The sequence below is a fragment of the Chlorocebus sabaeus genome, chromosome 4, assembly GCF_047675955.1.
Source record: "Chlorocebus sabaeus isolate Y175 chromosome 4, mChlSab1.0.hap1, whole genome shotgun sequence".
In the NCBI taxonomy this organism is placed as follows: domain Eukaryota; kingdom Metazoa; phylum Chordata; class Mammalia; order Primates; family Cercopithecidae; genus Chlorocebus; species Chlorocebus sabaeus.
Genome location: NC_132907.1, coordinates 21485077 through 21502043, shown reverse-complemented (window position 1 = coordinate 21502043; position 16967 = coordinate 21485077). Strand labels below are relative to the sequence as shown.

The 16967-nt window shown below is 37.5% G+C and overlaps 1 protein-coding gene across 4 annotated transcripts in view; it reads right to left on the bottom strand.

Moving 5' to 3' along the window:
- Positions 1-16967, bottom strand: part of CERT1 (ceramide transporter 1) — a 142896-nt gene that overhangs the window by 18927 nt on the left and 107002 nt on the right. For 2 of the 4 annotated variants that reach the window (XM_073014674.1, XM_007975712.3), the window contains exons 9-11: positions 13432-13518; positions 10691-10783; positions 9799-9876 (exon numbers count right to left, since the gene is read on the bottom strand). In XM_073014674.1, coding sequence (XP_072870775.1) covers positions 9799-9876; positions 10691-10783; positions 13432-13518 — 258 coding nt within the window. The remainder of the gene's footprint in view (positions 1-9798; positions 9877-10690; positions 10784-13431; positions 13519-16967) is intronic. The other 2 variants (XM_007975706.3, XM_073014675.1) reach the window with 1 other exon arrangement.

Genomic DNA, 16967 nt, shown 5'->3' with positions numbered 1-16967 from the left:
TGAATTTATAACTTTTTACTGATCTTTAAATGTAACTCTTAACTATCACAAATTGTCCTTACACATTTTATGTAAATAAGCAAACAAAGTTGAATATTTCACACTACCAGAATTCTCAGATTTATTGGAGAACTGAAGTGATACAAAGTGGAAACAAAGTAATTTCATTTTATGTAATAAATATATTAGAAGACAGAAGAGCTGGAAAATATATATATACACACACATATATATATCATATTTCCATTAAATTTTATCCTAAAGTTCGTTTGTTTTATATAAAGTCTATTCTGTTCATTAGGAATATAGAACAGGAATCAGTTTTGAACATATTTCAAAGTAAATAATCAATTCCCCACCCCCCACCCAAGAGACAGGGTTATTCTGTCACACAGGTTGGAGTGCAGCGGCACAATCGTAACTCACTGTAATCTTGAACTTCTGGACTCAAGTGATCCTCCTGCCTCAGCCTCGTAAGTAGCTAAAACTACAGGCCTATGCCACCATGCCCAGCTAATTTTTTTTTAAGAGACAGGGTCTCACTTCGTGGCCCAGACTGGAGTACAGTAGTATGATCATAGCTCACTGCCACTACAATTTCCTGGGCTCAGGGGATCCTCCTGCCTCAGACTCTGAGTAGGTGGGATTATAGGAGTACAACACCACACCCAGTTAGTATTTTGTAGAGACAGGGTCTCGCCATCTTGCCCAGGCTGGTCTTGAAGTCATCTTCCCACCTTGGCCTCATTAATGGTTTTAAAAAAGAAACTCACTCTGGGAATATAATTTTCTGTACCAAAGGATGTTATCAATATGTTATAGTGATGTATACTTCTGCTACCTCGAGTTTCTACATCTTAAATGCATTTTTGATTACTGAAAGCAGATATGGCCTTAAGTGTCTCCTGATACATCAACCATCACAAAGAATATTTTTGATAAAAATGCTGAGATTCTATAATCTACTTTTGTACTAAATAAACACTAACGATATTTTATTCCTTTATTCATAATTCTCAAAACAGTGTGAGTTACTGATTTGACAGAAATTTAACAGGACATTCTACAATTTTACAAAGCCTTGGAAAATATAACTTTCAGTGTTGTATGCACCTTTATAATTTCAACATCTGCTTTGAGAGAGCAAGGATAACTAAGGCAGGATTCCAACTTACTAATACATACAAAATGTATCTGATTTCCAAAAAGAAAAGTTCCAATTACTATGCATAAATAAAAGTCGCATTGGCTTGATTCATTTGTCTGTGTCACACTGTAATTAGGAGAAATGTTTACACTCTTCAGATTCCAAAACCTTAAAAATCTTTAGATTTGAGTATGTGCTTTGAGGTAGGAAACTAGCAGTTAAGCACACCTGTATTTATTATGAGATAAGAGACAGAAAGAAATGCTTCCCCCAAATAAACCCTACTTTCAATAGGTTACTTGTGAAAGAAGAAAGTGAAGAACAGAAGAATTTTATTCTGTTAAAAAACAATTGGGTTCAAAAAAAAAATTTTTTTTTTTTGAGATGGAGTCTTGCACTGTTGCCCAGGCTGGAGTGCAGTGGCGTGATCTTGGCTCACTGCAAGCTCCGCCTCCTGGGCCCACGCCATTCTCCTGCCTCAGTCTCCCAAGTAGCTGGGACTCAGGCACCCACCATCAACGACTGGCTAATTTTTTGTAGTTTTAATAGAGACAGGGTTTCAGCGCGTTAGCCAGGATGGTCTCGATCTACTGACCTTATGATCCGCCCGCCTCGGCCTCCCAAAGTGCTGGGATTATAGGCGTGAGCCACCGTGCCTGGCCTAAAATAATTTTTTAATGCTACTTAGCTCTTTTGTCAAAAACAACGCAGGTAGTTGTGTTTCTGTTTGGGAGATTATTCTGAATTAGGGATTTCAAATGCCTAAGAAATGAGGTGTTTTTGATTTGTGGTTTTGTCCAAAAGAAACCAGATTCCACAAACATAAACGCACAGTAGGTATCACAAGTCAAAAAATATATAGAAAGCATATTTAACATTGTCTTTCTAGGTAGGCAAAAAATGCTATTCCTTCAACGGTAGGACATGAGGCAGGTCCAGGTTCAATTTTCAGCCATGCTGTATAAAAGTGTTTTAAAAATGATATTCCTGTAATAGTTACACTGCATCAATGGAAAACCAGTTTTCAAAAGGTCCAACAAAGAAACAAACATTCAGTGCTATGCTCCTAAAAAACTAAAGATCTAATGAAGTACTAAATTACTGTAATAAACTCTGCAAAGCTTTCATCATGGAATCTTCATTCATTATAATATCTTCCTTGAGGTAATAACATTAAAGTTAAGAAGAGAGGTATACAGGTAAAAATCTCACTATAACAAATTTTATGTTTGCTGTAGGAAAATATGAAGTAACCAATATTACCATAGGGGCAGTGACTTGGGCACTGGTGAACAGACTGACACTTCAGATCTAACCTAATAATTTGCTCACTTTACTGTTCAGTTATGACACTACATATTAAAAAGAAGTGGGAAGCTGGGCGTGGTGGCTCACACCTGTAATCCCAGCACTTTGGGAGGCCAAGGCTGGCAGATCACAACGTCACAAATTTGAGACCATCCTGCCTAACACGATGAAATCCCGTCTCTACTAAAAATACAAAAAAATTAGCTGGGCGTTGTGGCGGGCACCTGTAGTCCCAGCTACTCGGGAGGCTGAGGCAGGAGAATGGCATGAACCTGGGAGACAGAGCTTGTAGTAAGCCGAGATCACGCCACTGCACTCCAGCCTGGGCGACAGAGCAAGACTCTGTCTCCAAAAAAAAAAAAAAAAAAAAAAAAAAGAGGTGGGAAACAAGGAAATACTGTTTCATAAAACAAACAATAAACAAATATAGCCAAATTTACCATGCTGTTAGGCTCAAAATTTGACATTCTAGGAAATAATATTATAGTAACACCTCCTGTCACTTATAAATGAAAAAGACTCAGTCAAAAACATTGAAGAAGGTGAACAGTGTTTCTAAGTTTTATTTAGGCTAAGTGTAATTTCAGAAATCATGCCCTTGATTTTTCCAGACCTAGAGTTGAAAATGATTAGCTGACATACAAAGCATCTTCAAATTAATAAACTATGAAACAACATGGAGATAAAATACATTTGATACAGAAAATTAGCTGGGCATGGTGGCGGGCACCTGTGGTCCCAACTACTCAGGAGGCTGAGGCAGGAGAATGATGGGAACCTGGGAGGCGCGAGCTTGCAGTGAGCTGAGATTGTGCCACTGCACTCCAGCCTGGGCTACAGACCGAGACTCCGTCTCAAAAAAAAAAAACCAAAAAAAAAAAAACATTTGGGATGGGGGACATTTGCTCCAATTCTAACCTTTTCTTCCATCTCATATCTAAATCACTCAGTATGATGCCATTTCTGGAGGCTACCAAGCAGGATTTTTCTAACACTATTACCCAGAAATCTGAAAAGAAAATTGCCTTTTGATAGCACAATAAATGTCTAAGTTGGGCATGGTGGTTCATGCCCGTAGTCGCAGCAGCTTGGGAGGATCGCTTGGGCCCAAGGAGTTTGAGGTTAGTCTTGGCAACATAGCAAGACCTCATCTACTTAAAAAAAAAAAAAAGAGTCTAGAAGGGCTCAAAAACAGCTCAGATCTCTTTCTCTTATGCATGTAAAAGAAATACAACTATGTTGGTCAGGCACGGTAGCTCATGCCTGTAATCACAGCACTTTGGGAGGCCGAGGTGGGTGGATCATGTGGTCAAGAGATCGAGACCATCCTGGATAACACAGTGAACCCCCCCTCTCTACTAAAAATACAAAAAATTAGCCAGGCATTGTGGTGCATGCCTGTAGTCTTAGCTACTCAGGAGGCTGAGGCAGGAGAATCATTTGAACCCGGGAGGTGGAGTGTGCAGTGAGCTGAGATCGCGCCACTGCACTCCAGCCTGGGCAACATAGCGAGACTCCATCTCAAAAAAAGAAAAAAAATACAACTATGCTTACTACAAACTCACAAAACCATAGAGGAGCTTGTTAGATAGATTATTAATAATTAAAATTATTAATAATTAAAAATTAATAGTGCACTGTTAACCCAAAAGAGAGATGGTTAAGAACATAGCACTTTTAGTCTACCATATTGACAAAAGTTAACTGAATTACAATATTCACTGCTACTGTATCAATAGAAAACTGACCTGGGAACGTAAGCTGGTTCAACTTTTCTAATTAAGAGTTTGGCAGTAAAAATTTTTAAAACTTGGCTGAGGCCTGTGGCGTGTAATCCTAGCACTTTGGGAGGCTGAGGTGGGAAGATCACTTGAGGCTAGGGGTTCAAGACCAGCCTAGGCAACATAGTGAGACTCCCGTATCTACAAAAAATAAAAAATTAGCTGAGAATGGTAGCCCATACCTGTAGTCCCAGCTACTCAAGAGGCTGAGGCAAAGATCACTTGAGGCTTCAATGAGCTATGATCGTGCCACTGCATTCCAGCCTGGATGACAGAATGAGACCTTATCTCTTAAAAAATAAATAAAATACCAGCCTGGGCAACATAGTGAGACCTCATCTCTGTTACAAATAAAAAAATTAGCTGGGCATGGGGGCGTGTGCCTGTAGTCCTCAGTCCCAGCTACTCAGGAGACTGAGGTAGGTGGATCACTTGAGTCCAGGAGGTCAAGGTGCAGTGACTGTGATCTCACCACTGCACTCTAGTCTGGGGAACAAAGCAAAACCCTGTATTAAAATTAATAAAAATAAAATAATATAATATAATAAACACTTGAAAATGTTCATGGCCTTCGTTCCCACAATTATGTTTCTAGGAATACATTCTAAGGAAATAATTAGATAAGGGTGCAAAGATGTATATAAAAGGATGCTCACTGTAGCACTATATACCACAGAGAAAAATCAAAAATAAGCTAAATGTTCAATATTAGGTGAGTAGGTAAATTCAGCCATGCATATGCATAGACAAAAACATATAGACTTATATTTACTGATGGGAAGATGGGCCTATATATAAGTTTAAAATAAAGATTATAAAACAGTTTATATAGAGTTACCTATTTTGGTAGAAGATTTTTAAAAATCTGGCACATATGGATAATTACATACACCTTAATATTTATCTCATATACATGACAGAAGATAAATGGAATATTAGTAAACTATTATTTTATTTATTCTACTTTCAAGTTCTGCTAAAATTAGCATGTATCACTTGTACACTAAAAAAGGGAGAGGGGTGAAATAATTACCACAATAATAATGTGCTCCTATGGACAAAAGGTGGGAAAAAGCCTCACACAGAACCATTTTTTGCAATGATGCTCCCTACAGATTAAGCTGCAAATGTACTGTACATCCTTTGATTTCTTTCTTTTTCAACTGAGGATGATGTTCTTCCCCCTTTGATTTCTAAGGTGACACCTTTAAATGTGAACTGTTATGCAAATAAATGTGACCAAAATGATCAATTTATGAATCTAAATTCTTTCTATTCTCTGTACACCTGAAAATTATTTTCTGGTTTGTGGCTACAGTCATTATTTCAAGAACTTGCCATCCTGGGCAACACAGTAAGGCCCTGTCTCTACAAAAAATAAAAACAATTAGTTGGGTGTGGTGGAATGCCTGTAGTCCCAGCTACTTGGGAGGCTGAGAGACAGGAGGATCACTTGTGTCCAGGAGGTCAGAGGTCAGGTTACAGAGCTATGATTGTGCCACTGCACTCAGCCTGGACAACAAGTGAGACCTTGTCTCCTTAAAAAAATAAAAATGAAAATAAAAAAGGCTGGGCATGGTGTCCCAGGCCTGTAATCCCAACACTTTGGCAGGCTGAGACGGGCAGATCACTTGAGGTCAGGAGTTCAAGACCAGCCTGGCTAACATGGTGAAACCTTGTCTCTACTAAAAATACAAAAATTAGCTGGGTGTGATAGCGTGTGCCTGTAATCCCAGCTGAGACAGGAGAATCGCTTGAACCTGGGAGGTGGAGGTTGCAATGAGTCAAGATCGTGCCACTGCACTACAGCCTGGGTGACAGAGTGAGACTGTCTCAAAAAAAACAAAAAAACAAAAATGAAAAAACAAACAACAACAACAACAACAACAAAACACAGAACCAGTAGTCCTTTACAACTTTAATTTCTCAGATCTGGAGTGACTTTGTTCCTAATATCTGCCCATCAGACAGATTCATGTGTTGGTACTAATTTTCTGGTAGATTTATATATTTTATTTTAAGCTATTTTCAGGGCATCTCTGAGTTGTACACTTGATTATTTCAGCCAATTCAAGACTATAAAATATCCTTTCAACAAGAACAAGGTAGTCATGAGCCAACACTTATGTAAACAGCAAAGTGAAATTACCAGAGATTTAGAAGGCTTCTGTATGGGAGCTGACATAAATGATCAAGAAACTAGGTATGATACATGTATCTGGACTTTTAAAGTTTGTTGGAGTAAATAAGGATTATATTATGCTTATATAATATTTTGGCAAATTATTAAAGGTGATTAAAAATGTTGACTTGGTTTTTAAATTAATTATGAAGAGCTTACAAAACAAAGAATTTGGCTACTTCCAATATTTCAAGTGTTGTAGAGCAACTGATGTGTATTTGTGTATTAAGAACAATGTAGGCCAGGTGTGGTGGCTCACGCCTGTAATCTCAGCACTTTGGGAGGCCGAGGCAGGCAGATTACCTGAGGTCAGGAGTTTCAGACCAGCCTGGCCAATATGGTGAAACTCAGTCTCTACTAAAAATGCAAAAAATTTAGCTGGGCGTGGTGGCAGGCGCCTGTAATCCCAGTTACTCAGGTGGCTGAGGCAGGAGAATCGCTTGAACCCAGTGGGCGGAGGGTGCAGTGAGCCAAGATTGCACCATTGCACTCCAGCCTGGGCGACAAAAGCTAAACTCCGTCTCAAAAAAATAAAATAAAATAAAACAAAAATAAAAATAAAAAACCGATGTAATATAACAAGTGTTTCTAATGTTAATGAATAACCTTTGAGCCTCTTAACTTTGCTTAATACAAAAGTCTCTGTAGGGTGTGAGAACTGTAAAATGTAACACTACTGCATAGTCACTACTATAATTTTACACTGTGTTGAACTAGAAGAGTTTTCCAGATAACACAATGTTTCTCAGCTAATATTAACTCCAGATCTACATCCAATGCTATATTCTCAAGTGTGACTGTACAGAATCAACTTGCTAGATCCTTTGATAATGGGTGATAAGGCAGTGTAACATCCTCTGAAACAGAAACTCTTATAATTGGGAATTAGTCATCTATTCTAAAGGAACTGCCAAACATAAGGTACACAATTTAATCACAATAGTTAATTGCTAGAGTCCATATCTGCTAATGACAACTAATGCTTTAGCAAGGACAGTAAATACCTGAAGACCTTAATGTAATTTTCTTCATTTTTACCTCTGCTGGCATACAAAACAGTATATAATCAAAAGTTAAAACAGGATCGGATCAATCATGAGCAAAATATATTAGAAAAAAAATTCAGCAAGATTTCTCTTGTTACATATGTGAGCTTTACAAAAAGTTAATATTATGAAGAAGTAAGCTGTAATTCAGCAAAATTTTGTAAAAATATAGGCACCTGCTTCTCAGTGATATAGTTACCTGTACTTAAAGGCAATTCAGCTGTTCTATAGCACTACCATGAGGGCCCTGGTTTGGGTTCTGAATGCCTAATTCTTAGGCATTCTTTATTACTGGCTTACATTCTTTCCTTGCTGTCATTATATTTTCTTTCATTTATAGCCTATGTATGCCTATATTCTTGATTAGTCTGTGATATTATTTTAATGCAATGTGGAGCTTAGCATAATAAACCAAAGTCTCCTAGTATTATGTAGTTTTGTCACAGATTCATTATGAATGGATCTCTTTTTTAAAAAATACGTGGAGCCAGGCGTGGTGGTTCACACCTGTAATCCCAGCACTTTGGGAGGCCAAGGTGGGCAGATCACGAGGTCAGGAGTGCGAGACCAGGCTGGCCAACATGGTGAAACCCCATCTTTACTAAGAATACAAAAATTAGCTAGGTGTAGTGGCATGTGCCTAAAATCCCAGCTACTTGTGAAGCTGAGGCAGGAGAATTGCTTGAACCTGGGAGGTGGAGGTTGCAGTGAACCCAGATCATGCCACTGCACTCCAGCCTGGGCAACAGAGCAAGACCCTGTCTCGAAAATAAATAAGTAAAATTTTTTAAAAAATGCATAAATGGACAAGCAAAAGGTAAAATAAACTGTAGTACATTTGGTTATGGATGATTTCTGATCCAGAGTTGCTAAATCTTTTTCTTAAAAGTATTCAAGGAGGCCGGGCGTGGTGGCTCACGTCTGTAATCTCAGCACTTTGGGAGGCCAAGGCGGGCGGATCACAAGATCAGGAGATTGAGACCATGGTGAAACCCCGTCTCTACTAAACATACAAAAAATTAACCAGGCCTTGTGGCGGGCACCTGTAGTCCCAGCTAGTCCGGACGCTGAGGCAGGAGAATGGCGTGAACCCGGGAGACAGAGCTTGCAATGAGCCGAGATCGCGCCACTGCACTCCAGCCTGGGGGACAGAGCGAGACTCCGTCTCAAAAAAAAAAAAAAAGTATTCAAGGAGAAAAAAGCTGTACAAGTCAGAAAAACACCATGCCATATTCTTCTCTATGGCAGGTTAAAAACTAATGTAATTTATTTATATACATAAAAATAATAGAAATCTCTTTTGACTTTTAAAAACTTTTATAGCAATAATCTCATAGAGGAAAAAATAATGATGTAAACTTTTACTAGCTCAAATAAATTATGTTGTAATAGCAATAAAAGCTAACATTTATTGAGCACTTCTTATGTGTCAGGTTCTAGCTAAATCACAAAAATGAAGCACAAAAAAGTTAGAAAACTTACTGGGATCATACAGCTAACCAGGATTTAAACTTAGTCATTCCAACTAGAGTGCTCAGGTCTTTAATATAGGATTAACATAATATAATCTAATCCAATAAAATGCAATAACCAGAAAGATAAAAAGTTGAATGGCAAAGATGTGAAGATTAAGAAAATTTAAAAAAGAACCAATGCTGACACTAAAAAAAACTTCCTCCAATGGTAATTTGATTTTATTTTGAGGGTAGAGACTGCAAGCATCCAGCTTCCTGTCTTAAATTCCCAAACCCTTACCAATGTTAAAAATTAAAACAAATTTCCATAGATTTAGCATATGAACAGAAATATTCATTTATAATACCCAAAGGTAATTTGTATAAAGAAAACACAATCTGCTCAATGAAGCTTAGTATTATAATGGAAATGAAACATATTATTAAAAAGTGATTTCTTTGCTGAATATAATTTGGAGATACTTTAAATTAGCTTAAAAGTGAGACTGCTGAAATCTGCTTTTCTGCTATAACATATCATATAGACCACATCCATCAAAACTGCTAAATCCTGACTGAAGAAACAGATATTACATGATACCAAAACCCAGTATCTTCTATTTGTTTCAATTCAGTTTGAAAATCTTTCTGGAGTACCTCCTATATGACAAAATTCCAAGCTGTGAATAGTAAAGGACACATGCAAACCTGACAGAGAAACTATTTAGTAGACAAGGAAGACCTTTTTAATGCTTAATGTTACTATTTAAAATTCAAAACTAAAATCAGTGGCCTAACCAAAAGATTTCTAGGAACTGGGAAAGCAGGCTGAAATATAGCACAGAAAGACTCAAGTCCACTCTATACATTCATACAGTACCTGGGAGCTGAATCTGTGAACATCATCAGAGGCACTGACTAGATCAATGGAAGACATGGAGGAAGAGCGACTATAGGGCTACCAGAGACAGACAAAGAAAAAACCAAGTAATCAGAACAAAGGCACAACAGAGCATTCAGTACCAACTTCCAAACACAAGATAAAGGGAAAAGAAAACAAAGCACTATATGAAACAAGCACAGCAGCAACTGCTGACTTCATGCACCTATTATGTATTATGTTCCAAAATCATTCCAAAAAAGAATGCAGTGCTTCCACTAATACAAAGAAATACCATTTAATCCCAAAGAAGAGAGAGATTTAGTATAACTGGATATAGTTCTGGTTAACTATTTTGGATTAGCCACGCCTAATTTGCCCACCCCCCCCCTTAAATAAAAATGAAAGAACTTTATTTTCAGAACAAGATTTCTAACTGTTTTGGAGGATGTATATGGAATACAATATATAAAATCAAAAACAATCTCATTACTTAAATTCATGAAAAAGGGAGAAAACTTATACTACAAGATATTTCTGGCTGGGCATGGTGGCTCACGCCTGTAATCCCAGCACTTTGGGAGGCCAAGGTGGGCGGATCACAAGGTCAGGAGATCAAGACCATCCTGGCCAACGTGGTGAAACCCTGACTCTACTAAAAATACAAAAATTAGCTGGGTGTGGTGGCGCATGCCTGTAATCCCAGCTACTAGGGAGGCTGAGGCACGAGAATCTCTTGAGCCCAGGAGGCAGAGACTGTAGTGAGCCGAGATAGCGCCACTGCACTCCAGTCTGGCGACAGAGCGAGACTCCAACTCAAATAAAATATATTTCCACCAACAGTGAAGAACAATACAAGGTGTACTTTTAGTAAACTCCGACATTAGCTTACCTTTTGGACAAATCTATGTGTCCCCACAGAAGAAAAGGCATCTCCAGATGGCAAGGATGTAGGCCAATGTAATCTCACCTTTTCACTCTGTGACTAAAAAAACATATGTTAAGATGGGAAGGTTTTAAAGTGTATTTTGCAATTGAAGAATGGATAATATAACCTGGAACTACCAACATTCGATTAGTGAACGCCTTAGTGCTTATAACCATTAGAATTATGAAACTACTTCATAGACATGGCAAATCCTGATACTTGCCTCAGATATCCCAACCTCTTCTTTCTAACTCCGCAGATACTGTGTTAGGCAAGGGATAAGTTCTTTGATTTTGCTCCTAGTCAGACTCCCTGCTACCTGCATAGCATTATTTATTATAGGTCAATCTTAACACTGCTGCCAATTCTCTCCTATCCAAACCCTGGCCAAATCATTCCAATGACTCTACCTTATAAGGCCCCTGGAGGGCTGACCCATAGGTTTATATATAAATTGAAAAAAATATCGCTGTTTGCTTCAATCATGTTCCTAAGAACATAGGTATATCACTTTGCTTCCTCTCCATGAAGGTATTCTGCCCTTCATCTCATCATCTTACTCCTGTTAAGATGCCACTTGACCTCCTTCTTCCTCTTCAGTTTGCCTTGGTTGTTCTCATTTATTTCAACCAACTGCTAAGATCTCATTTCTCATGCACCAGTTTACTGCATATATCTTTCCTTCCCTATGTTTGCAAATAACGTAAACTCAAAAATGTGTGATATGTCACCTGGAAAATATCTATTTAATGGCTGTGTTGTTCAGAGATCTGTGCAATATATACTGAGTATGAAGAGGGAAATGATCTAAATCTATGGAACTGATTTTATGGATTTCTGAAGCTCTCACTACTCTATAGAGTATTACCACACTGTATCTTTGTCATATCAACATGCCTGGCTATTAGGCAACAAAAACAACACACTGTTCAATGACTATTTTGCAGAGCATCTAGAACAGTGTCAAGAATAGAATGAAGTTGATTGGATGGCCCTATGAATATTTCTTTTTCTAAAGCTTACAGAAGGGTTCATCAATTCTCTCAAACCCAATTACCGCACTGATACTCAGTAGAGTAGCATTTTAGAGAGAAGAGATGTTTTGAATCATCTTGTCTACTTTGTTTCACAGATTAGAAAACCAAGGCCCAGAGAATTCAGTGATAAGTTCATAGCTACAAAGTTAGTTAGAGGTAAAACTAAGAGTAAGACTGATGTCTTGACCCGTTGACTACTTTTTCCCAAAACAGCACATCCTAGACAAAAAACGAAGGGAAACAAATAAATAATGCTGCTTCGGGTAGTACTTTAGGTTTCCAAAAGTAGAGCCCATTTAGGAACCGAAAGTTCCCACTCTTCTTGAGTGGTACATAGTATCTTTTGGGTATTAAAAAAAAAATGAGCAATAAGCTTTACAAATTAATGTGACATGAACTTTTTATCAGTAATTTTTTAAAAATAATGAAAGATACACATGAGAAGCAGTTACTACTGTAGGTGATTTACCCTTAGCTAGGTAGACCAATAAGAGCATAGTAGCCATGTACTGCCTTAGCAAGGACAGGAAATGAACAAGCTAACTTTTCCATGCAAATTCATTTGTACTATAAAACTGACACATACATGATTATTTGGCAAGATACTCTGTAGCCACAGTTTATTAATACTTTCCCCCCAAAAAGGTTAAGTTTCCACCATAAGGAGCATAGCTTAAACAAAGGGAGGAAATAACAAAATTCATCCTTAAGTACCATCTAGTGGTAACATACAGTAACTGTATTGTTGCCAAATTAAAGACAAAGTATCAAGTTAATGTTGAAGCTAGAGTTAATGGGTTTAAGAAATACTTTAATTTCCACAGCAGCTGGGTGTAACTACTGTAAATTCAATAATGATGACAAAACACTGAACAAAGTAAAAGTGAGAAGGAAACTGAAGGTGAAGTAGTGAAGGCAATAAAGGGGTTAATAAAAACGATACTAATATAGATGAAAAAACCTTAAGTTTTTGGTTATCTTCCTTTTCATATCATACTTGGTGAAGAAAAATTCAAAGAAGCTTTTTACTTAAATATATGCTTTATATTAAAAGAATAGTTTAAGTTGGACACTTAAAAGGAAAAAAGCAAAAAGAACATTTCTATTTAAGTTCATGTTAATTATGCATGATACCTTTTAACAATTATTGGTTTTCTTTCTACTGCTTGGAAATTCACATATAAAGGAACTGACTTATAACGATTATTTTACTGCCGGTACCATGGCTCACGCCTGTAATCAATCCCAGCACTTTGGGAGGCTGAGGCGGGTGGATCATGAGGTCTGGAGTTTGAGACCAGCCTGGCCAATATGGTAAAACACCATCTCTACTAAAAATACAAAAAAAATTTAGTCAGGCTTGGTGGCATGCACCTGTAGTCCCAGCTACTCGGGAGGCTGAGGCAGAAGAATCGTTTGAACCCAGGAGATGGAAGTTGCAGTAAGCTGAGATCGCGCCATTGCACTCTAGCCTGGGTGACAGAGCGAGACTCCGTCTCAAAAAAATATATATATATTTTACATTTGTGACTCAATATATTCACAGTTAAGTTTGTCGGTTATTAAGTTCACAATGTTCAAATTCTATTTACATGAAATAATATACATCAAGGAATGCCTATAGTGTTAAAATAAATCTCAGCTTAGAATTTTCAATAATAGATATACCTGTTCTTCTATTTTATCTTGTCTGTCAAGAGCAGCTTCAACAGCATCAAAGAACTCTTCTTCATTAATCAGACTGTTAGGGCCTTCCTATTCCAACACACGGGGAAAAAAGCAGTTTATTTAAAGAAACGGAAAACTCTGATAACTCTGGTACTAACTTGAGGTTGAAAATTGACCTAATAAACATTTATAGAATACATATTTACAAACCAGTCAGTAAGTAGATCATATGTATGCTCTTTGTAAAATCACAAGTGTTATAATTAATTCACTTAGTACTCATATATTTACTTACTGTATATTGACCAATATTATGTTGGGATAACAGTCTAGAGCAGGGATTGGCAAAAACTGTGGCCCACGGGCCAGATCCAGTCTGCCGCTTACTTTTGTATAGCCTGTGAGCTAAGAATTTCATTTTTAAATGGCTGGAAAAAATTAAAGTAATAATATGATATGTGGGGATAACTTGAAATTAAAAGTTTGGTGTCCCTAAAGTTTTACTGGAAAACAGTGATGCTCATTCAACTATATATTATCTAGGGCTTCTTTAGTAGCATAGTTGAGACTTATGACAGAGACAACAGAGATATAAAATTGCAATGAGGTAAGTCAAAATGTGCACAAGAACTACAGCTAATAAGTATGGCTAGGCATTCAGAGGGGGATCTTCCTAAGCAGGGGTAATTGTTTCATGAGGAAATAAAAGTTGAGTTGATGCCTGATAGTCTGGCTAGATGGCAGAATAATGGTCATCAATCACTTGGGGAACTGTGTGGGAGATCTCTTACAATGAAAATTCCCAGGCCTCCATGCCCAGAAATTATTTCTCAGTAGGTCTTCAGTGGAGCCTTGGAATATACATGTTTAATAATTCCCCCAAGTGATTTCCATGCAAGTGGAACCTCAGCAGCAACAGACGATAAACATATAAAGAACAATAAGAAAATGTAAACAATCAACATATGTTCCTGCTGTGATGAACCAAGTAAGTGGACAGTAAGTGGAACAACAGCTTTGTATTATGATAAAAGTAGAGGCTAAAAGGTAGGCTTGGGTTTAGAATTTCTTAAATGTTAAAATATATAAAATAAGACACATGAAAAATTGGTGAAATCTTCCCAGTTAAACTCATAATGCCAAGTCATCATTAGTCCCTTAAAAAATATCTAGCAACATCATCCTAACCCCACCATAACCTGGAACCATACTGGAAGGGTGGGAGGTATGGGGTAACGTTCTTGTTATTTGGCATATAAGAAATATTGACTTAATGGAGTTCTTCTTTTAGGGTTATGAGGACTCAGTCCCCTATAACCTACTTGATAAAAAACAAAAACAAACAACAAAAAAAACACCACCACCACAACAAAAACACCTTTCTATTCAGATACAACAAACATAAAGAACAGTGCATATCTCAGTGAAGTATCATAAAGTGAATATAACCATCTAATGACCATCTGGGGCAAGAGGGTCATGAAAAAAATAGTAACAACACTTTAGAGGCCTTCCTCCTGCAGGATTCTGTTTATAAAGTCAAAACATTTCAAAGACAGTAAAACGACAGCAGGATAACTTTGCTCTCTGTTGATCAGAGAAAACACAAAATATCCAAACTCAAGTATATTTTCTAATGATTTTAAAAACTATTTAACCACATCTACATTTAAAAAATATTACCATTCATTCACTCTACAGTGATTTAGTACACGTGGATTTCTAGTCCTTAAACAATCACGTCAGAGCCTCAAGAGTCTAATTGAAAACTAAAGCATTTAAAAATTCTGGCCAGGTGTGGTGGCTCATGCCTGTAATCCCAGCACTTGGGGAGATGGAGGAGGGCAGATCACATGAGGCCAGGTGCTCTAGACCAGACTGGCCAACATGAAGAAAACCTGTCTCTATTAAAAATACAAAAATTAGCTGGGTGTGGTGGTGCACGTCTATAAACCTAGCTACCTGGGAGGATGAGGCATAATAATTGCTTGAACCTGGTAAGCGGAAGTTGCAGAGGTTGCAGTGAGCCAAGATCGCACCACTGCACTCCAGTCTGGGCGACAGAGCGAGTCTCTGCCTCAAAAATAAATAAATAAATAAATAAATAAATAAATAAATAAATAAAAATTGTATTTTGCCAAATGAAATGGTTTTTCCTTTAATGGCAAACCTTTGGGAGAAGAACTAAAGTAATTGGCATAAAATTTTCTTTATTAAAAGGGACTTAAAAAAACTCCTTTTATCTCATCATGCTTACTAAGGGCAGGAGCTACTTATCTGCCCTTTAGCACAGCATTTATGTTAACAACTCTCCTTGACGAGTTCTCTGACTATAAAGATCAACAAGAATTTGTTTACATCCTGAGACAATAGGTTTTAATCAAGAAAATGACATTTTCAGATTTGCAGTTTAAAAAAGTCATTCTCCCTGCAGTAGAAAGAATGGATTGAAGGTAACAATTGTGACTGGGCACTTGGACACTTTTTGTATAATAGAGAGTTGAAGGTGGCCTAAATTAGAGCCAAAGCAGGAGGAATAGAGAGGCAATGACAAATTAGATATAGTAATCCCCCCGTATCAGTGGTTGGGGGGCTCCTTTGTAGGTTTCCCCTTCTCTGCCTGTCCTTTAAATGTTGGTGTTCTTCAGGGTTCCATACTTGCTCTAAACACAGTATTCTTACTTATATCCAATGCTTCAGTCATCCTTTGATGACTCTTAAATTCACAGCCAGACCACCTCTCTTCTAAGGGTTAGATCTTTGTATCTAACATAGAAGACTTCCTCATTTGACTCACCTCTTCTCTGATCTCCACACCTATCTGCAGAAACCTGGGCCTAATCTTGGATTCCTTCCTTTTCCCTCATTCAATCATCACACCCTTCAATTCTACTTTCCAAATACAATAGTCTCCCGTCTCTGTGGTTTTGTTTTCTGTGGTTTATATACAATAAGATACTTTGAGAAAGAGACAACATTCATATAACTTTTTACTATAATACAGTATTATAATTCTATTTTGTTATTGTTAAAATAAAAATTAAACTTTATCACAGGTACGCACATACAGGAAAAAACATAGTGTATACAGGATTCAGTACTATCTGCAGTTACTGGGGGGGTCTTGTAATGTATCCCCCCAACCACTGATACGGGGGGATTACTATATCAAATTTGTCATTGCCTCTCTATTCCTCCTGCTTTAGCTCTAATTTAGGCCACCTTCAACTCTCATCTCTGTTATACAGAAAGTGTCCAAAGTGCCCAGTCACAATTGTTACCTTCAATCCATTCTTTTCTACTGCAGGGAGAATGACTTTTCTAAACTGTAAATCTGAAAATGTCATTTTCTTGATTAAAACCTATTGTCTCAGGATCTGAACTAATTCTTGTTGATCTTTACAGTCAGTCTCTTAACCATTCTTTCCTCTCAATTTGTGGAGGCTCTACCTTCCAAAGAGAACTACTTTCAGTTGCCTGAGGAAAAACACTCTTTGGCTTCTGACTTCTGGAAAACACTCTCTACTCAATTTACT